Source organism: Otolemur garnettii, unplaced genomic scaffold, assembly GCF_000181295.1.
Source record: "Otolemur garnettii isolate 467f Iridium unplaced genomic scaffold, OtoGar3 scaffold00035, whole genome shotgun sequence".
Classification (NCBI taxonomy): Eukaryota; Metazoa; Chordata; class Mammalia; order Primates; family Galagidae; genus Otolemur; species Otolemur garnettii.
Window position 1 is genome coordinate 16114028 of NW_003852430.1, and position 22123 is coordinate 16136150.

A 22123-nucleotide genomic window follows, 5' to 3' on the forward strand; every position below is an offset into this window, starting at 1 on the left:
CCCAGAACTTCGTAAACACGTGTGACAGAACAACTTCTTTTTTAAGGCAGACCTATAAAAATCTCTTGGGGTAGTGGCGTTCTTTGAAAAGCAGTTTGGGGAGTGCTGAATTACAGAACCACAGGAGACATTTTACTATTAACATTTGAGTGCCCACTCAAAGTGCAGAGTGTGTAGAGAAGAGAAAGATCATTATGATCTAGGCTGGTGACCAAAACAACCTGAAAGATGGTTGGACTTTAAAAGAAATAAAAGTGTAGTTGAGAAAAGCAGAGCCCTGGGGTGAGGCGGGGGAAGCTCAGATTCTGTCTCCCATGCGGTTAACATAGATTATTTGGGGTCGGTGGGAGGGGGGAAGAATTCAAGGATTAGACTTTGACTTTCTAAGTTCCATATTTCTGTATCAATTATGTCATTTTACAAGAGTGGCTTCTTCTTAACAGTAGGAGACATTTTTTAAAATAATGATTAGGAGATACTTTTTTAAAACTTACTAAAGTTTACCTACCAAATTAACTAATGATGTGTATAGCTCTTTGCTTCCATAATTATACAGATATACATATACGTATATGTAAAGTTTACAAACATAAAGAGATACAAATACAATATCTTGGCCAAAAACAAGTTGAAGCACCAAGGTCGACCTGCTTTGTAAATTTGCACAGCACCTGTTGCTTGTCCATGTCTCAGCCGTGGGTGACTTCAGGGATGAGAATAAACACTGTGGTCTCTTACTAAGTTTCCCTTTTGGTGAGTCACCCAATTGGCATGTGATGATTTTATACCTGAAACTAAGCTGAAAACAGCCAACTGGAGTTTCCTCATTACAGTTTGGCTTCCGTGAGAACTTTTTGGTTGCTCCTTAGTTTCAGTGTGCTCATTTTTTTAAGTATAGATGATTTTAAAAGTGGAAAATTCAAGTATTAATTAATGATTCATAAGCTTCTTGCGCTGAAAACACAAGATACAGTTTTAATCTGAAAATAGGACCAAGTTTGACAATAACTGAACTTACAGCCCTCTAGACAAAGGAGGGTTACAAATATTGTTGTAGCTTAGAGAGCTGGTCTTTCTTTTTTTCCTTCATCTCTTTAAAATATTTAGAATCATGGAGATATACATGAACTTTGAGCTGGGTGTATATAAATGTGTATATATTTTATACTGCTAATGTGATACAGATATAACATGTAAGGTTATTATTGGTCACGGGTTACTAATTACCATAGTCGTATCATATTGGCAGTGCTCATAACTTTTTTAATTGGTAAAAAGAAAATTTCTAAATCTTGGCATCATTAGAAATGTTTGTACCTGTGAACCTAAAGCTACTCTTAAAACCTTGACATCAACAATACCATAGGTTTTTTTCAAGCATGTAATGTTGGAAAGTTATTCTCAGAAGCATTAAGAAAAGTATGTATATTTGTATGTATGTACATGAAAGCACTTGCATTTCTCTACTCGAGAGAAAGGATTTTCTAGAAATCTTTTAAAAGGATGAATTATTATGGAAAATAATTTTGAAATGTGAGTACATTAAATTGCTTTGTTTTCCGAAGCTTCGTGGCAAGGGAGAGCTGCTCTGGAAAAATTTTAAGCAACTTTTCTCGTGATGTAAAGTTGTCTGGCACCCATTACAGGTAATAGTACCTGACAAATTTCCTGTTGCTTTTCCTTCAATTATGGTTTCCCATCAAGCAACATTACGCAGAGAAGGCAAAGATCAAATACTCTTCTGATCAGCTGATGCTCATTTTATCTAATAAAAATTTTAAAATGGGGATAATAAAGAACAGAAATTGTTTTTCTCTTAGTTCTGTCACTTGCAAAATAGTATTGAGAACTTAGATCTACCAAAGAAATTTCAAACTATGTGACATCTCTTTGTCTGCATTTATTTGTCTGTGGGTTATTTTGTATTTAGAGACAAAAAAGAAATAAAGAGAAAACCAGTGCTATATATAAATTTTCCCCATGTATTAAATTTAGTTTTGAATGTCAACCTTGACATCTACGATAAATTTTTACATAAAAGGACATTCTTGATGGGCCCTTTATCGCAAGATTTGAGTAGAAAGAGACACACAGTGAAAATCTTTTGGGGGGGAAATTACCACTGTCTTGCCAGATGAGAATAGAAATCACATGGTTTTGCTCTTTGTAGTACTTTAGTTAGCAAACTATGGCCTGTAAATCAAATCTGGCTCACTGCCCAATTTTATAAATAAAGTTTTATTAGAACTATATTACTAGGATTACACCTATTCGTTTATGGTTTATGTCTGCTTTTACACTACAGCTGCATAACTGAGTAGCTGCAAGAGAGAGCATATGACTCACAAAACCTAAAATATTTACTATCTGGTCCTTTATAGAAAAAGTTTGCCCACCTCTGCTATAAATCTCTCTTCTTCCCTTCCTCTCCTACAGATGGCAATAACTAGTGGGAAGAGATGTGGTCTAGAATCCCTTATAGTAAGAAGTGAAAAGAATGCATTTTTTTCCTGGATTATACAGGTGATACTTCTGGACCCCCACCAGCCTCTTGCATTTTGAAAGGCCCCCAAATCAGAAACCATTTCTGACTCTTTGATGTAAAAACATGGCCTTCCTGACCCTACTCTCTGAATAGAAGCAGAGACCTCAGAGTATCCAAAAACAACTGAATTTTTACCTGATAGGGACAAGTTTATTCAGTGCATGTCTGTTAGCTTACTGATTTAAAAACTGAGTTACGTTTCTGTTTAAAGATAGTAGAGTGGGTCCCCGCAAAAACTGAGAATTTAGAGCAAAAAAATCTCTACTAATAGCACTTTATACTTTTACATCTCCCATCTCCACTTACTGTTTTAGTTTCAAATATACACTGGAAACAATACAGTAAGTGTAAGTAAGCATTTCTAGAATTTTCAGGAAAAGATAAAATACATTAGCTAGAGCCATATTTTTTCCCCATCCTCCCTTCTGCCCCCCCACCCCCCGTGGGTTCCTATTTACATGAAATCACCAACTGCAGTGTTTTGGTCACAAAATAAAAAGGAATACTTGATGCCAATCTATGTAGCAGTAGCAAAAGAAAAACATACTCTTTTCCTTACTAGACCCTGGAAGAGTCTCTACAGTTTTCAAAGCTGACTGCAAATGTATTTTTGGAAAGAGGAAGTATGTGTTGTCTAGAGTCTGTCTGTTGCTGCCAACTTTTCTGGTCTATAAAATGCTTCAGTGACTGCACTCACTGATGCTGGCTTTCAGCTTTCTTTCAGTTCTGGTCACTAAGAGCAACAAGTGCCCTTGCAGGTCAGTCCCTAGAGAAGCATCCGTCTTCTATATTCCTTGGGCAGGGACTGTCATGTGAAGGATTTCCAGAGTTAATGGTTATTGCTCTCTGGAGACATCTGTCTGCTGGGTTTATTTTTTCCTGATGTTCTACCACATCATAAAGTCTACTGCCAAGAGTACTTTACTCAGGAAGATTTCGTTTTCTTCTGTTGTAGTCACTTCACTATTATTTCTGTAGGCCAAACAGAGTGGAGAAAATCAGCATCCATTTCCCACTCCCTAGGCTCCATAGCATCACCTGGCTCAATGTGGGTGCAGGTTCTTGTTTTGTGACAACTTGAAGACATTCTTCTTCTTGACTGCGACTGTAACAAAGAGCTATACTGAGATTTTCCACGAGATGTGAATGCTCTCAGAAAACCTTTGCAAGTTTTCTTAAAGCAAATGAATTTTAAATTTGATTACTTTCAATTATCTGTTGAAAGCAACCAAATCCATAATTGATATTTTTTGTTATAAAATATAATACTTTAAAATGGCCTCATGTTTCCAGGAAAAATAACTTTTTTTTTTTTTTTTTTTTTTTGGTGAGGGCCAAGTTTGAACCCACCACCTCTGGTATATGGGGCCAGCGCCCTATTCCTTAAGCCACAGGTGCCACCCTTTATACCAATTTTTATCTCGATTTACTTTTGCTTTCAATAATAATTTTTAAATAAGTATACTCCGGAATTTCTATTTTTCATTTTCAGGTAACATAATGGTTATCATCATATAGTGATAGAAAATTGCAACGACTACGTCATTATTTGCCTAATAAATTTATAGCCTTTTTAATGGAAAAATGATTCAGGCCAGACAACTGTTGTCAAACATCTTTTAATATATGTTTTCAACCTTTGCCACAGCTCACATTCTTGCATAAACAGACCCTTCCAAACAAAGCATGGAAAGTTTAATCCACATAGATTCATATTATCAAAACTATTAGACTGCACTATTTTCCACAGTGCCAGCACTGAAATTAATCTCTTGAGAAGATGACTTTAAAAGGACTCACACAGACTTTACAACCATCTCTTCTTTACTCTCACAGATAACTTTTATTTCATTCATGGCTATAATTAACACTTCCTCTGAGGCAGCTCGGGTGTGGAGGAGCAAAATTTCTATTCATTAGCATGGCAGCCTAGGTCAGCAGAGTCGTTAGTGGTCATTTTAATGATGACTTGGAACCTCTGCCTGGTTAAATAAGGGAGGCTCATTCCCAGTACTGACTGCAGTTGAGCAGCCAAGCAGTGCTGCTACCCATGTAGTTAGGGCAGCTTCAACTAGGAATGGTTTCCCAGGAGCTGGAGTAATGGGAGGAGCACTTGAGTACTTCACTGCACTCATTCAAACCCGCACTTAGATCTCGTTCTTCAAGTGGGTTTGCTTAGACCAAGTCAGATTCCCCAAGCACCCACACCTTGTTTCAGGTTTTACATTTGTGACTGTCTTTCATGCTATGTAAGCAGAGATTTTTACTTGCTAAATTAATTCATTATCATAATTGTTATCCTTGGTATTGAAATCTTATAAAAATTATGTAACAATTATGTGTCAATTTACATTCCTAACTTGTTAAAACAGATTCTCAGTTTGACACTATCTCATTTGATCCCAGCAGCTCTAGCGAGGCAATGAGGATGTGGGCTTCTGGCTGTGGCTGCAGGTGGGGGAAGCGTTAAGTCCCATTATTACTCCATGTTGTTAGGTTGCACCCTGATATTGTGCAGAAAGTAGTCAGGCCTGCCCAGAGAGTCCGCTCTGGAGGAACTGAGCAATCAATGCTCTTTTTATGTGGATCTTTCAAGATGGACAAAGGAGTTTGGATATGACAGCAAGAGAAGGGAATCTTAAGTTTTCAGACAAGGAATTGGCATGACAAAAGCAGTCCCTTTGGGGAGCAGAGTCTGGAAGGTGTATGCAGACTGAATTCCAAGTGCACCGTTGCTTCCGCTTGATGTATCACGGGATTTCACTTTTGAAATTCAGTAAATGTCATCTTTTCAGTGACACCTTCCCTGGCCACTCTGTCCAAACTTTGAACTCCCCCCACTTCTGCATCCTTTTCCTTCTTATTTACGGATTTGTTTTCTCCTTAGCAATGATCACTCTTAAGCACAGAACATGTTTTATTTACTTACGCTGTTTATGGCCCACGTCTCTCACTATAATATAAACCTGTAAAGGCAGAGATGTTTACCTATTTTATTCATAACTACACCTAGAACGATGCCGGGCACATAGTAGCCCCCTGAATAATACATACTGCATGAATAAATGAACCGATTCATGCCTGAACAAGCCCCTATTCTTGATACTGGAAATAAAGTGGCAGGTAAGAAAGACAGGCTCCTGCTTGTGGAGCGTACATTCCAGCGGAGGATTCCAAAATAAATAAGCAAATAGGTAATTCCAAATGGTGCTGTTTACTCTGAGGAAAATATAATAGGGTAACAAGAATATAAAATATTAACTAGAATCCTCTCCTGTTGCCTACATTGACTATATGATAGTAGGAAAGCCTGTTATTGTTTTTCATTTGAAATTCATTATTTTTGCACAATATACTTTGGGTTTTTTTCAATGTCAGTTATTTTTTCTGTAGTTTTTTTTTCTTTTTCCTTTTTCAGAGATAGAATCTCACTCTGTTGTCCTGAATAGAGTGAGTGTCATGGTGTCACCGTTAGCCACAACCTCAAACTTTTCAACGCCTGGCTAGTTTTCTTTTCTTTTAGTAGATACAGGGTCTTGCTCTTGCTCAGGCTGGTCTCAAACTCCTGAGTGCAAGGGATCCACCCGCTGCGGCCTCCTAGAATGCTGGGATTGCAGGTGTGAGCCACCATGCCTGGACAGTTATTTTTCCTGTGAAAGACACAGAAATAGAGCTTGCAGAAGCAAGAACCCAGACCTTGTCCTATTCAGTTAGATCATTCCAGATCCATTCAGCCATTAACGGCATGTCCCATTTACTGGGAGGAAAAGCTTGCTAGGACACAATCCACTCAATTCATTCCAGACTGAGTGAGTGTCTTCAAGAAACTCAGACTTGTAGGCACCCAGAGATGGGGCAACAATTGAGAAGTGTCTGGGCCATCCCACCCCAAGGTCTCTTCACCAGGAGGTTATAATCCTTCTAATAAGCACAGACTGGAGAGAATAGCATAAGTATATAGTTAAAGGAATGTGGTTAGAAATTAGGAAAACTATTTTTTAATAACTATAAGAACAAGAGATTCGAAACTCTGGACAGAGACCTATCAAAAGAATAAGAGTAAAAAGAAACCAATCTTGGCCCAGCACCTGTAGCTCAGTGGCTAGGGTATCAGCCACATACACTGGAGCTGGCAGGTTCAAACCCAGCTCGGGCCTGCCAAACAACAGTGACAACTGCAACAAAAAAATAGGCAGGCATTGTGGCCAGCACCTGTAGTCCCAGGTACTTGGGAAGCTAAGGCAAGAGAATCACTTAAACCCAGGAGCTGGAGGTTGCTATGAGCTGTGACACCATGGCACTCTACCTAGGGCCACAGAGTGAGACTCTGTCTCAAGAAAAAAAAAGAAAGAAAGAAACCAATCTTGTTCACCTAGAAATTTATTGAAGAATTTAGATGTCTACTCTATACTTTTAAGTATAGAGAAATTGGAAGTCATGTAACTGAGATTTTTTTTTTTAATTTTAAAAACAACAATTATAGCTATATATCCAGAAGACCAAAAATCACACTACAACAAAGATATTTGTACCAGAATGTTTATTGCAGCCCAATTCATAATTGCTAGGTCATGGAAGAAGCTCAAGTGCCCATTGACCCACAAATGGATGAATAAATTGTGGTATATGTACACCATGGAATATTATGCAGCCTTAAAGAAAGATGGAGACTTTACCTCCTTCATGTTTACATGGATGGAGCTGGAAAATATTCTTAGCAAAGTATCTCAAGAATGGAAGAAAAAGTATCCAGTGTACTCAGCCCTTCTATGAAACTAATTTATAGCTTTCATATGAAAGCTATAACCCAATTATAGCCCAAGAATATGGGGAAGGGGAGAAATAGGGGAGAGGAGAGGGAGGATGGGTGGAGGGAGGGTGATTGGTGGGATCACGCCTATGGTTCATCTTACAAGGGTACATGTGAATCTTTCTAAATGTAGAATATAAATGTCTTAACACAATAACTAAGAAAATGACATGAAGGCTCTATTAACCAATTTGATGAAAATATTTTAGATTTCATATAGAACCAGCATACTGTACCCCATGACTGCATTAATGTACACAGCTATGATTTAATAAAAAACTACAATTGTTAGGAATAATTTCAATGAGCTGAAAGCCAGGTAAACCACAGTGTGCTCCCCACCCCCCAAAAGTCTTCTTTTCTTAAAAATAAAAAAAGGAATAGAGAAGAAATAATTGTACTATTTGCAGTCAACAGTGTTACACTGGCACAGAGAAATCAGAGCTATTTAAATCCTAACCTGTTTTTTCACTCCCATCCAGAAGCATGATTTTTGAATTAAAAGGGATTTTTTTTAATGTGATTAAGAAAAATTGAAAAATATATAATGGGCAAATTGTTGGCCATGAAGAGATTCATATTTCTATATTTATGTTGTAAGCCATCAAAGTATTTGTGGATGAAACAGAAGAACTTCTATTACTAAACTTCAATAAATTTTGAAAAATTTAATGGGCTTCAAATGACCAAAGAGAAGAAAATATTCTGAGTGTCAAAAAAGAGTGAAATAGAGCAGCTCGTATATTGATAGGTTCAAAACCAGTTCCTAAAAGTATTCCATATAGAATTAAGCAAATTATCTATAGTAAATTAAAAAAACAAAAGGTGATTACTAGAAAGTAACAGGTTCAGGAGCAAAAAGCATGAAGTGATGCTTACTTCTTATGTTAATGTTTGCCAGCTTGCATTTTCAGGACAACAGAGTAGATAAAATGTCTTGATTTCAGCACAGCCCTGGAAAGTGTTTCATAATATCCTTGAATAAAAGAAAGAGAAATTCAGGGAGGATGGTGGGACTCTTGGGAGAACAGACATGAACCTGGTTAGAAATCTCCAGAGAGAAGCCCCAGGGTTTGTAAGAAAACCCTAAAGACAAGTGTAAGGACTTGTGGGGCTCATGGAATAATATTTCAAAGCTAGGAATAAATAATCAAGATTAACATAATAATATGTAAAAGCAACAAGTATAAAGACTTTTCAGAAAGCCAAGTGAGTAAAATCGATTCATTTTAGTTTAAGTTAAATTTGAGCTGGTAGAGTGATTTATTCTGTGAAAAGAATATAACCTCTTTAAATCCTAACCTATTCTTTCATTTTCATCCAAAAGCATAATTTTCAAACTAAAAAGGATTTTTTTAATATGATTAAGAGAAAATGAAAAATATGCAATGGGTGTATTGGAGTGTATTAATACTCCCATTTCAAGGAAAAAGTAATGATCGACAAAAACACATCTCTGTCACCTTCATATTTAGTTGAATATATCCCAAATACCTTGTATTATGCAGAAATATTTGAGTCAGCTAACAAAATATACATAGTATAAGTGGATAAAAATAAGCAAAGGTTTGTCTTCCCACAACACTGAAAATCCCGTTAAGACACAAACCATGCCTGAGCTCCCAGCGCCTGGTACAGAGGCGGTAAATATTTGTGACAGAGACAATATAACAAAAGTATATTGATAAATAATAATGATAGAATAGCAAAGGGCTTGGGCATGAAAGTTAATCCATAAACATGTATGCCAGGATTTAGGCCATTACTACCATGGGTCATAAATGTGTCTCTGAGCCTCCTAGCAGCCAAGGCAAGGCAATAAATATATTAAAAGCTCAGTGCCTACAAAAATGAAAACGTCACCATTTCTTTCCAGAAGCGACATAGATGTTTCTTGCAATAAAATCCTGAGAGAAATTTCTCACAGGATGCCTCATTGAGCAAATCCGTTTTGATGTACTGAAAATCCCTGAAAGTATAGTACAGTGGTTCTCAGCCTTTCTAATGCCGCGGTCCTTTAATACAGTTCCTGTGGGTCACGACCCACAGGTTAAGAACCTCTGGTATAGTAAGTTGGTTAAATGCTTTTTACTCCTTCTCAAGGAAATAGCAGAAAATCAAACACAATTTAGTGAAGGTAATTATTTGGTGGATCAAAGTATTAGGGTCCAAGTACACAGGTTGTCGGTGGTCAGGTTTGCTCCAGGCCCTGCGGTGTGTGGCACGAAGGGGAGGAGAAAGTAATTCACTGCATGTCCTTGAGACAGACTTTTGTGAAACCAAGCTCTTGCTATTAGCCGGGCGGTGGAAAATTTGAACTTGGATTCTCTGGCAAGAATCACAGTGCAGATATGTTATTCTGATGATTAAATATCAGTTCTTTTGCTTACACTAGAGGAGGAGGATGGGTCTGTCTCACTGTGAGGGACGTGGTAAAGAACCAGGTCAACGTAAGGAACGGTGGCCAGGAGAGTGGCAGATGTGGACATCGTTTCATACGCAAGCTAGACAATGAAGTGAACTCAGTATGTTGAATCTGAAGACAGGCAAGTCAGGATAAAAAACAACCTCAGATACGTGCACCTAAAGAACTACCTTAGCGGGGAGGGCACTCATGTTCTCTGAGGTCCAGAGCCTGGCCAAGGACCAGCAGCAGAGCTGTCTAGAAGAAGGCAATAGTAGGGTCCTAGGGCTGGAAAGATTCAAAGAGAAACTGCACAACCATCTTTAAGTGATGTTTCAACAATAAATCCTGTCCTGAGAAGGAGACAAAATCAGAAAGCCTTCTAGCCACATGGACTCTCTGATGGAATCCAGGCAGAGCACACCCTATGTCTGTGTTGGCACAGAGCGTGGTGACTGCTCCCAGGGAGGCCTCTGCACCTGCTTGTGGGCTCTCTTGTCTTGTCCTAGCTCCTTGCTGTTAAGCATAGTCCTCTAAGGAAACACTGTAAGCCGAAACCACTATATCCCGTATCCTCTGAGTTCCTCTGAACACCACACACATGGAAAAGACATTCTTTAAAAACTGTTAGCTGATGACCCTAGTTTGGAAACTTCACAGAGACTACAGTGATAGTATTTATTGATTAGAGTCTTTTGTGATATTTAAGGCTCATTGCACTGGAAAAGCAGAATCATGCAATGTTTTAGCCTGATATGCCAAATCACCATTAAAGATACCCAAAGGGTCATGTTTTCGTTGTTTTGCAGTGGAAGCTGAGGTGTGATATGAATAGATTTTGGGGTACAAAATGCATTTCTTTCGTGGAAACATTCACAAAAGACATTTTACTAAGTATTGGGTTTAAAAAGGAAAGTAAATTTAGGATGCTGGGTGAAAAATAATGGCTCCAGCCCTGTCAGGAAGAGGTTTTGATTTCTTTGTCCTCCGGGCAAGTCCCGTGTCAGCCAGCAGGTCATCTACGGCACTAGCGCCAGCATGAGCACTCCCATTGTCATAATTCATGACATGCTCACAAGGTCTTCCGTCAAATACACTGAAGAGCATACTTTATCAAAGCAATACTTAAAAATGTATGAAAGTCAGAGCCAGGGTTGAATCGCCTTTGGAAGTTATTTCTGAAAAATTGTTTTCTTAAAAGATTCTATATCCCCATGCTGTTAGCATCCCTTACTTTAATCCAAGGATTCCATTCCACTTAAGATATTTAAGATCTCCCCTCTCCCAGTGTTTTCCTAATCCCCAACTTCTACAGACCATATACCATGGAAAGCTTATAGTCTACAAAAATGCTTGCAGAGAGCACCTGGGTAGACATGTGTGGCTAATGAGCAGCCCACACCGTGGATTTGCCTGTTACGTGAGATGTCTGCTCTAAACACCAGCTTCATCTCGCCTCTCTCCGGTGCTTCCTTCACAGTTGTTTATGAGTACTCATTGTGTGTTGTGTAACCTGTAATTGTGAGTACACATTGTGTGTTTGTGTGACTTGTCACGGCTCATTCCACAGAGCCTTTCTGAATGATTCCTTCACCCCTACTTTAATTTTTGTTACGTGAACTCGTGTTCGATGGGCAAGCTTTGGAGACTCATCTATTCCTCAAGCACCCGGGAGATTCCCAAGTCACGCTTTCTGTCAAATGAAGACTGACTAATTGATTCTTATTTAACCCACAAGAAAAGTTGATGATAGTTTTCTTGAGCTGATAGAGGCCTTTGAACTGGTGACATTTTTTTCATAAATTCTTCTTCCTCTCTTAGAATATATGTGCCTTCCAAAGAAGAAATTTTGGATAAAAGATGGAGATCAAAATAAATTTCTGAAGAAACAAAATCCAGATTATTATTTCAGGCAAAATAAATAGCTGTTATAGAACAATTTTGAAGGGATATTCATCTTACGATACTTCAAGATTAATGTATAAAAGAAAAAAATCTGTATTTTAAAAGCTCATCATAAAATGTACCAGGGCACGTTGGTGGTAGGTGCCAAATAGGCCGTCTTCCAGCGCCCAACCCTACCTTTCTAATCTTCAGCCACAGGCTTCTTAAGTTTTTATGAACCATAGGCCCTTCAGCGGTCCGGGGCTAACTATGACCCATTCCTCAAATACTTCTTTGCAAAAGAAACAAATTACGTTGCAATGTTATTCTGCATATTAAAATATAAAACAAGTTTGTGATACGGTAGTGTATGTCCTTCTTTATTAATACATTAAAATCAATGCCTAGCAGCGGGTCTAATAACTACCATAAAATTGAAATAATGATAAGCAAAATCAACATTCAAGAGGAAACATGGTTTCATTTGCAACCGTAAGATGAGATTTTAAAATATTTGTAATTTCTATGAATGACAACTGCAAATAGAATCATGATTTGTCACCATGGTTAATGTAAAATAAACAAAAAGGCCAAGCACAGTGGCTCACACCTGTAATCCTAGCACTCTGGGAGGATTAGGCAGGAGGATCATTTGAGGTCAGGAGTTCTCAGACCAGCCTGAGCAACAGCAAGACTCCATCTCTACTAAAAATAGAAAAACTAGGCAGGCATCATGGTGGATCCCTATAGTTCCAGCTACCCAGGAGGCTGAGACAGAAGGATCACTTGAGGGCAGCGCCTGTGGCTGAGTGAGTAGGGCGCCGGACACATATACCAAGGGTGGCAGGTTCGAACCCGGCCCCGGACAAACTGCAACAAAAAATAGCCGAGCGTTGTGGCGGGTAGTTTTAGTCCCAGCTACTTGGGAGGCTGAGGCAAGAGAATCAGCTAAGCCCAGGAGTTGGAGGTTGCTGTGAGCTGTGACTCCACGGCACTCTACCAAGGGCAATAAAGTGAGGCTTTTCTGAAAAGAAAAAAAAAAAAAGAAGGATCACTTGAACCCAGGAGTGTGAAGTTGCTTATGAGCTAGGCTGATGCCATAGCACTCTAGCCTGGGCAACAGCGTGAGATTCTGTCTCAAAAATAACAATAATTATATCAAATTAAAAACAAACAAAAATTTTCCCCTCATGTTCACAACCCCTAAGTTCCATCCATAGTCCCTTGGAACCTGTAGACTCCAGACTAAGACAACCTGAGTACAGTGATTCTTGCCGCTGCTCCCACTTGTATCCAGCCAGTAGAGTGGTGCAGTGGGGGAATGGTTGGTTGTCAGCACGTGCAGACATGTTCGCAGGACCCTCAGCAGCAGAGATGTCAACAGGGCCACCCACAAACCCCACCAAGGCACCCTGTCACTGCCCATGAGCCCAGTGTGTGGACACTGTCACCTCAGAGTGGCTCTCTCCATGTCAGTTCAGTGCTTTCTCCCGCTGAGAAGTCTGTCTCTGGCAGTGCTACCAAGAGCTAATTCAGACCAGAGTGTGTTCATTGCTCTTCATGATTTCATTTGCCAAGATCAAGAAATGGTTTTCCAATGTTCTTTATGCTTATTTACTAAAACTTTATGCTGCTGATCTGCACCATCTTCAGGATGACACGTTCCATACATTTACTTCCTCTGTGGGGAAAAGTCCTTCCATAGCTTCAGCTAGAATTTGCGCCCAAGATTTAGGTCCACTTCGCCACATGGATGGCTAAAACTGGACGTATCATCTTCCCAAATTGACTTTCTCCATCTGTGTCTTTTGACTTTTCTCCTGACTTGTTAGGAACGTCACCAGTGAGCACGTGTGGCCACCTCAGACTTCCCTCACCCTCCCCTCTCTATTCCATTCCCATTTCTACTCTGTTGGTTTACAACCAACCCGGCCCCCGTACTCTGTTTAAAATCTTCAGTAACGCTCCATGGGCTGCCGAACTAAATACAGACCCTGCCCTGCAGGCCTCTTATGGCCCAGCCTCCCCATTCAGCTGCCTACTTTACCCTGTGCTGCAAACCTGGATAACTTTTGTTCCGTAATCAGGGAGCAAGTATTTTGCCATATTTATCTTCTGACCCTCTGCCTTTCTCAGGCTATACTCTCCTCTGGAATGTGATTGTCCAGAAACTTCTCCTGTGGAAACCCAACCTTTCCTTCAAAGATCTTCTCAAGCGCCACCTTTAAGAAAGACTTTCTTAACATGCTCCCACTTTCCCCATAGGACAGAACCACTGCCCACTTTCAGCCTCTGCAGCATTTTTCTTGGTGCTCACCTGCCTCTATCTTTCATTATGGTCCAAGGTGCTCACCTCGCTCGCCTCTCTTGACTTTTAATTCCTAATGGTAGGGACCGTGTTAATTATCCTTGTACCTCTGATAGTGCTTGCTATAGTGTTTTTTACAATAGGTACTCAATACGTGTTTTCAACTGAATTGAAATGATTCAAATGCAAAAAAAAAAAAATTATTTGCAAAAATAACCTGCCTTCCATTTCTCATGTATAGCAGAATAAGCAAACTAGTGGGTGTTCACTGACTCTCATTTACTAATTAATTAATGAATTCTGGTGAGGCTGTCTTGCATTTGGCTTTTCACCCACACAGTCTCTTCCTACACAACTGTTTTCCTGGCTAACCCTGTGGGGCCCTCAGGGCTTAGTCTAGCCAGTGTTTTTGTGAGGAAGTCTCCCCTAGCCCCAGCTCTGACTTCGTGGGCAGGCAACACATGCAGTTGCATGGAGCCCCACACTTAGAGAGGTGCCACAGCTGGCTTCACACTCCATTGACACCATCTTGAAACCCTTCATAATTTTTTAACAAAAGTCTCACATTTTCATTTTGTGTTGGACTTTACAAATTCAGTAGCCGGTCCCATCTGATCTCTCCTCTTTAGTATGCTCCTGTCATTGCCTGTATTTTCCCAATCATTGTAATCATCACTCAGAATTTTAACTTTCTTTTTACATCTGTTTACTTCTCTGTTATGCCTCAATAGACTTCTTTAACCTAAGGAAAAGGAAGGGAAGAGAAGGAGATGGAAGGGATCACATATTTAATCAGTATTTGCTGATTGGATAAATGGATGCATGGCTGAGTGAATGAATGAATGGATAAAGAAATGATACGCTAATGGAAATACGCTATGTATTTACCTATCCATAAGCCCTTGGCAGCCAGAGCAGGGGATGTCTTTGGCTTGTAGTCTTCAGATGGACCCCTCTAGCAACAACAAAATGCTGGCACAGAAACTACTCTTGGTAGAAAGGAGGGTGATATTAGCTCAAAGAAGAAGGTGGGGAAAGTAGAAGATAAAGAAGAAAGGTTGAACAACATTTAAATACTAATGAAGAAGGAACTAGCAAAAAGACCTGTTTTGAAAACAAACACAGACTTTATGAATCTACCATTGGGATGGTCTTGGAAGAAGAGGGTATCTCAGTGATTAAATAATCCCCTTCTCACTTTTCGGAAGGTTTTCTGGTTAAGCGTGCACTTGTGGGGGAGAGAATATCCAAATAATAGCAACTCTCCAGAGGAAAACAGCTTTCACTGTTTATGATGCCTCATTATCCTCCCAAATACCTTAGTGATCCCCGAATTATACTCTCTCATTAATAGTTTGCAGGTTAGGTGGGTACACTGGGTTCTGACCACTAATTTACAATATCTGGTCTCTCAGGGCCAATTTAAAGTGTAGTCCAAAGTACCCTGAATCATAAGATTCATGAGTCAAGAGTTTGGGAAGTCTTTATCAACATCATGTCCTAGTTTGGGGTTTGGGGGGTTTTTTTCACTAGTAGGCTTCTTCCCCTGGGAGACTTGTATTTGCAATGGCAGCTACTTCCCTCTCAGTTTGAGAACATAGAGAAGCATCCCCCCAAATCTTCCTGAGCCAGGAACGTTATTGCCATTCCCATCTGTGCAAGCTCATTCAGTGACACTGTGTGGAGAGAAGACTAGCAGACAGTGCTTGGGCTGCTATGCAGCCTTGGGTGAATTACAACAGGTTCTTAATTCTTGGTTTTCGTATTTGCAGAATTGGGATAATAATATTTCTACTCCACAAATTCATGAAGCTAATACAGGAGAATGCATGTAAAGGGGCTTAGCACACTGCCTAGCCTATAAGAAGCCCTCTATTATAGGGCAATGATTATCAGAACGCAGAACATGAGCAGTTATAAACTTTCACTCCAGTTCTGTGTTGGGATAGATACAAGAAAATAATAAGATGGTATCAGTCATGAGCCAATAAAATTTTTCTCTAAAGGGCCATAGTGTAGATATTTCAGTCTTATGGGCCAAACTGTCTCTGTTGCAACTACTCAGTTCTGTAGTTGTAGCAAGAAAGCAGCCATAGACCATGTGTAAATTAATAAGTGTGGCTGGGTGCCAATAAAACTTTATTTACAAAAGCAGGCAAGGCATTAAGGAGCCAGATTTGTTTCATAGTCATGAGTAGGCATCCCTGGTCCTTGGGAGCTTCCAGTCAAGTAGAATGACTTGTGTAAGACTTTTCAGGGAGAGCCAAGAGGATCAGGGACTGACTCCACTGCTATCAGGAAAACAGCAACCTGTATTTTAAGGGTGCTTATTATGAATTTCCCAGTGATGAGGAAAAGTAAAAAATATGGCCTAGAGCGAGTAGCATGGGTTGTTTTATTTTGTTATTTTTAATCTGGCATTTCAAGGTAAGTTGCTTCAACTTTGAAACAGAGCCATCTCCTACATTAGACATTTTCCTTGAGCACGAAGGTCCCCCTTAATCCTGGAAGTTTCTTATTTCTAGGTATAAAAATGTGTGTCAGTTGACCAGGTAGAAAATGTTCTCTCCTGACTTCTGTTCCCTGTCATTATATGGGAATAGACATAGCTGAAGGGTCATTTCTCTAGCAGTTTGGAAAGCAATGAAAAATGCACGGCTAGCAGAGGAAATCATCCACTTCCTTTTCTATTCTTGCTGTTAATATAAAGAAATGACAAATGAGAGTCCGTGAGCAATGTTAGACTCTGAAAGTGAGGCAGGGGCTTTAACAACCATGTAGAACTCTTAACAGTTTATCAAAGCTGCCAAACAGGAGGCTGAGAGGCAAAGCATGTGCTTTCCGGGTGGGGGTTGGGGGCAAGAACACATTTCCTGGGCCTTTCTCAGTGTCCCTGCTCAGAAAAGGAGCTGCACAGGAAATTGTCAACATCTAAATGCAACATGCCACACATACAGGCCCACAGAGGCACCCTTCTCTCCGTCCATCATGTGGCAAAAGAACCCCCTTTCCTCTGTATTTCATAGTGTGTTTTTATATCCAAAATGTCTATACCTTTATATCCAAAATGTCTAGAGTCTTTATAATTTAATCTATTGCCAATTCTAATGGGTCTACTGCTTTATTCATTAGAAACAAGAAGTTTACTCTGTAATGATAAGGCAGAGTTCTTATCAGATTTCTCTTTTTTGTTGTTGTTTTACAGTTTTCTCCTTGTCTTTGGTTGCTTGATTTTGTCAGTGTTTTCTACCATCCCTGAGCACACAAAATTGGCCTCGAGTTGCCTCTTGATTCTGGTAAGTGAAAAATATGAACAAAAATGTGCATAAAGTTTATATGTGAGTAATGTAAGAACTGTCTACATTTATGTGATGCAGAAGATAAAGAAGAAAGTTCTACTAAAAAAAAAAAAGAGTTATTTTGAAATATAAAAATTTCAAAGATCACTGAAATATTTGCCCATTAATCTTTACTCAACACTGAGTAAAGTGTCCTGAGTATATATAGAAATACTCAGGATTGCTATTATGTAGCAATACCTTGTGTTATCCGTACATCAGAAACAGAAGGCAGTATTTGGAAGGAGTTGTATGTTCATCTATGTTAAGAAACAAATTATAAGAAGAATTAATAGCTATAAGGGCTCTCATTATATTAATAAATGCTTCAAGGTAAAGAACATTTTCTAAAAACGGCAATTTGTCAGTAGCTAAGTATAATTGGCCAAGAGCTGTGAGTGTGGGGCACCCCATGAGAAGATCAAGGCGCCCCCTTCATGCTCTTTTCAACCAATAGATGATGTTGTGACTTTTTGCTGCTCAGGCAGTTACCTGGTGAACTGTTCTGCAGTTTGCTATTTCCATTATACTGTCATTCCTCAACCACAGAGAATTGCTCAATTCACATTAAAACGGAAAAAGACCCCAAGATATTTTAGTCTGAATTATTCTAGGCCTTTTAAGCTCTTGTGCTTCCTATTACAACTAAACTATAGCACCGTATACGCAAATCACATCTGATTGAAAGGTTGGTTCATTTACAACCATTCTGACCCACTCACTTAGTCCAAAATTACCAGATTTGACAGTCTCAGAACTGTCTGGGTGAGCTATAAACTGGAACAGCTCATTTTTTCTGTAAAGCCTAGTGGAATACAGTGGACGTGGGCTTGGAGAAGGAGGCAGAAATGGAGTGAGATGGTTTACGAGCCGTAATAAGCAGAGATTGGTTATGTTGCAACGGTAAACACTGAATATGAAAAAGATTGTTACTACCATAAAGGTGGCCACTGAGAGGTTTGACTCAGGGAACCTGAGAGGAGGGCAGATGCTTTTCCTACTTCTGCTTTCAGAGGGCTCATTTGTACTTGAGGTTACTAATCATCAAGTCTTTCAGTCCAGTAATATTAGGAAGAAATCGTGTTTGACTCTGGAACAAATCTATTCCAATTTGTTTCCATACAAATTGGGCTCCAGCAATCTATCACTCACGTCAAGGTTACTGTTTCAAAACCCAAAGTAGAGAGCACATAACCCAAAGAGCTCAACAGGGATTTGTTCCATTTACAAGGTTTCCATGCGGGTAGCAAGTGGGCTTTTAGCTTTGTCCACTGCTTTAATAACAACAGATGATTTGAGCCTGAGGTCTAAGGTGCTGCTTGCTCTTGGGTCCACCCACAAAACTACAACTGTGAATCTTAGATTGAAAAATTATAAATCTGCTTTGTAGACTTGAGAACATGAAAAACTGTATCGACTGCCTGACCAATGTTATAGATTAGGAATAACTCAATCATTAGAGATCCAAAAAAAATGTTTCTTTTATAACCAAGTGGAGAATCTAAAATGCACACTTTCTGGGTGAGGGGCACAACTATTACTTTGATTTAATATATATAAAAGCAAACTATGTAACCCAAACGTGTATACCCCCATATTGTTCTCAAATTTTAAAAAGTGTTAGGTTTACATCCTCCAAATCCCTGAAATATTAGTGCAGTCATAGCTAATCAGTTTCTAAATAGTCCAAGAAACCCATGTAATTACAAAACCCAAAACTGATGAGTATCTTTACTTTGAAAACCTATTAAGTAATGAACGATTGATCAGTTTAGTAACCAGAGTGCATTTTATGTATTTATTTTTTCCCTTGAGTCATTCAGAGAGCATGTTAGTAGGAGAAAAAGTGTGGACGTTGTCAGTCTTTGAATTTAGCCAAGTGGAAAGGAGTCCCTCTGTGCAAGTAAGGGCTTTGTTTTGAGCAGGGGGTTAGTGCTGCAGAAAGATGGTCTTGGAAACCTGCTCCTGCAAGGCTTTCACAAGGAGGTTTGCTAATTCTGACTTTGTGTTCTAGTGATACATTGTGAAGGTGTATTCCCAAAACCTAGCTCAAAATATGCAGACCACATCACAGAGTTAAGATTTGCCGAAGTTATTCTTCACCACCGCTTTCTCCAAATACGGCATTTTTTGTGAACAAAACAAAACCAAGTCTTTGTTTTAATTCTTTTTCTTTAGTTAGCAATTAATAAATTAGGAAAGCATTAATATTTTAACTATTTTTCATGGTGAGTTAACGTAAACTCAGTTGTAGAATATTGGGGAAAGCCATGATAAATCTTAATGCTTTAAGGAATCTCTTATTTATTATCTTTTTTTTGCAGTTTTTGGCTGGGGCTAGGTTTGAACCCACCACCTCCAGCATATGGGGCTGGCACCCACTCCTTTGAGCCACAGGCACCGCCCTCATTTATTATCTTTTAACATGTATGTGTCAGAGAGTTAATCTGATTTTATCGTCTATCCTCTGAACATTTAATCAAACACAGTTAATAGAACACAATTCTGACTAGCAGTGTCTTTAGTTACCAAGATGGAGCATATCTAAAGAATTACCATCCAAAGAAGTAATAGGAATGGATTTTAAAATGTTCACAAAAATTAACAGGAAAGTCTCTTTTGTACACTTTCTATGTATACTTTCGGTTTACAAATATAACACTGGGAGAGTAAACTCAGAGTTATGTATAATTCATACATCATAATTGTGTATTTCTTCAAAATTCTGTCCCTTTGGGATTTTTTTAAACATTTGAAAATATGTTAAGAGATTTCCTATAATTCTATTTCTGCACAAGTAAAAGGCACCCACCCTTCTCACAGAGAGCCCACTACACGCAGACCTGGCTCTGAGTCAGAGCCCTGTTTGACACTCACTTTTTTCCATCAGATTGTTCCCTTGAGGGCACCAGTTTTCAGAACAGGCCATTGCCTTGGAAATGATGTGCTTACCTCCTGGAGTCCCCATGAAGACTTTGGCTCTCCATCCCATACTCCAAAGGAAAGGCTGCCTCCTTCCCATCCAGAGTCGCACTCCCGATTCTACTTGTAAACTTGTAACTTAGAAAAGTTGCCTCCATTACAAACCAAATTGAATACCTGTTTTAATTTGGTTGTTTATTCTTTTCAGTTGTGCGAACTGAGGCTTATTGTTATAATCCAATTTCCCTTCTTTGGCTCCCTCTAAGCAGTGAACACAGATGTAAGAATGTGATATAGACTATAGTGAGGCACCACAAGTTCCAATTCCACTTCTACCACTTTTGGCTAGTCAACTTAGAAAATCACTTCTCTGTACCTTCATCTTCTCATCTGTTAAAAATGGATAGGAGGACTCTGGGAAGATGCAAGAATAGGAAGCACCAGGAATCATCTCCCCACCTAGACAACAATTGCACCAGCAGAATATGATGTGACTATTTTAGAATTCTGAAATCTACCGAACGTTTGCAAGTTCCAGGGGAAGACTTGGATGGTACATTGCAGTTAATTTTAGTCATTCTAGAATAAAATGAATAAATATGTTTAGAAATTAGAACACAGGGGGATTTCCAGAAAAAAAGATTTTTGGGGGTCAATTTCAGCTCCTAGCACAGTAGCACTTACCCATCCCCAACTCTCAGCTCCATCGTAGGCATATGCATGTTCCAGGAGGACCTGAGCACAGCTTGCAGGACCCAGAGTAGGCAAACAGGACCCTGTCCTCCAAACTTCATAGATCTGTCCACTGACAACTGAGTGCTTCTTCTCATCAGAGGGGTACAGACCGAAAGGTGGCAGCCATTGTTGTTGTACCTTAGCTCAGTATTGTAAGCGCCTCCCTCAAGCTGAAGTGACTTCTGTAGGATTTAAACGGTCCTTCCTCCACCTTCATTTTTCTTTTTCCCTTTTTTGGAAAATATTGCATGAAGATGTAATTATGTGACATCAATAATTGAGAGGGGTAGGGAAGGAGATGGAAAGGAACAGGGTTTTTTTTGCATGTTATTGAAGTTAAGCTGGTATCAGTTCAAATTAGAGTGTTATAACTTTAGGATGTTAATGTAATCCCCATGGTAACCACAAAGAAAATAGCTATAGAACATACACAAAAGGAAATGAAAAAAGAATTTAGACATTTTACTAAGAAAATCAACTAAACAAAAATGAAGGCAATAATGCAGGCAATGATGAACAAAAAAGCTACAAGCTGTATATAAAACAAATAGCAGAATGACAAAAATATGTCCCTCCTTATCTCACTACTTTATATGTAAATGGACAAAAGTTTCTAATTAAAAGACAGAGATTGGCAAAATGGATAAAAATGCAGGATTCAACTATGTATATGCTGAGTAAAAGAGACTCCCTTTAGACCCAAGGACACAAATACATTGACAGTGAAAGGATGCAAAGATATTACATGCATATAGTAACCAAAATCTTTTCTCTACCTTTTGGCTAACTAGTAACCAAGAGAGTGTAGGTGTCACTATACTAATACCAACACTAACTAGGCTTTAAATTTAAAAAGGTTAAAAGAGAGAAAGAAGGACATTATACATTAATAAGAGATGAACTATAACAGGAAGATATAACAATTATAGACATTTATATGCCTAACAACAAACCATTAAGATATACAAAGCAAAATCTGACAGACATAAAGGAAGAAATGGACAGTTGTACAACAGTATTGGAGACTTCAGTACCCCACTCTCAATAATGCACAGAACAACCAGACAAAAGATAATAAAACAGAAGACATAACACAATAGACAAACCATGTCTAAAAGACATATTTGGAATACTCTATCCAGCAACTATAGCACACACATTCTTCTTTTTTTTTTTT

General features: G+C 39.0%; 1 protein-coding gene across 5 annotated transcripts in view; it reads left to right on the plus strand.

Moving 5' to 3' along the window:
- KCNQ5 (potassium voltage-gated channel subfamily Q member 5) overlaps positions 1 to 22123 on the plus strand; it is a 513698-nt gene that overhangs the window by 313595 nt on the left and 177980 nt on the right. For all 5 annotated transcript variants that reach the window (XM_003789682.2, XM_003789683.2, XM_003789684.3 and 2 more), the window contains exon 2: positions 17157 to 17247. In XM_003789682.2, coding sequence (XP_003789730.1) covers positions 17157 to 17247 — 91 coding nt within the window. The remainder of the gene's footprint in view (positions 1 to 17156; positions 17248 to 22123) is intronic.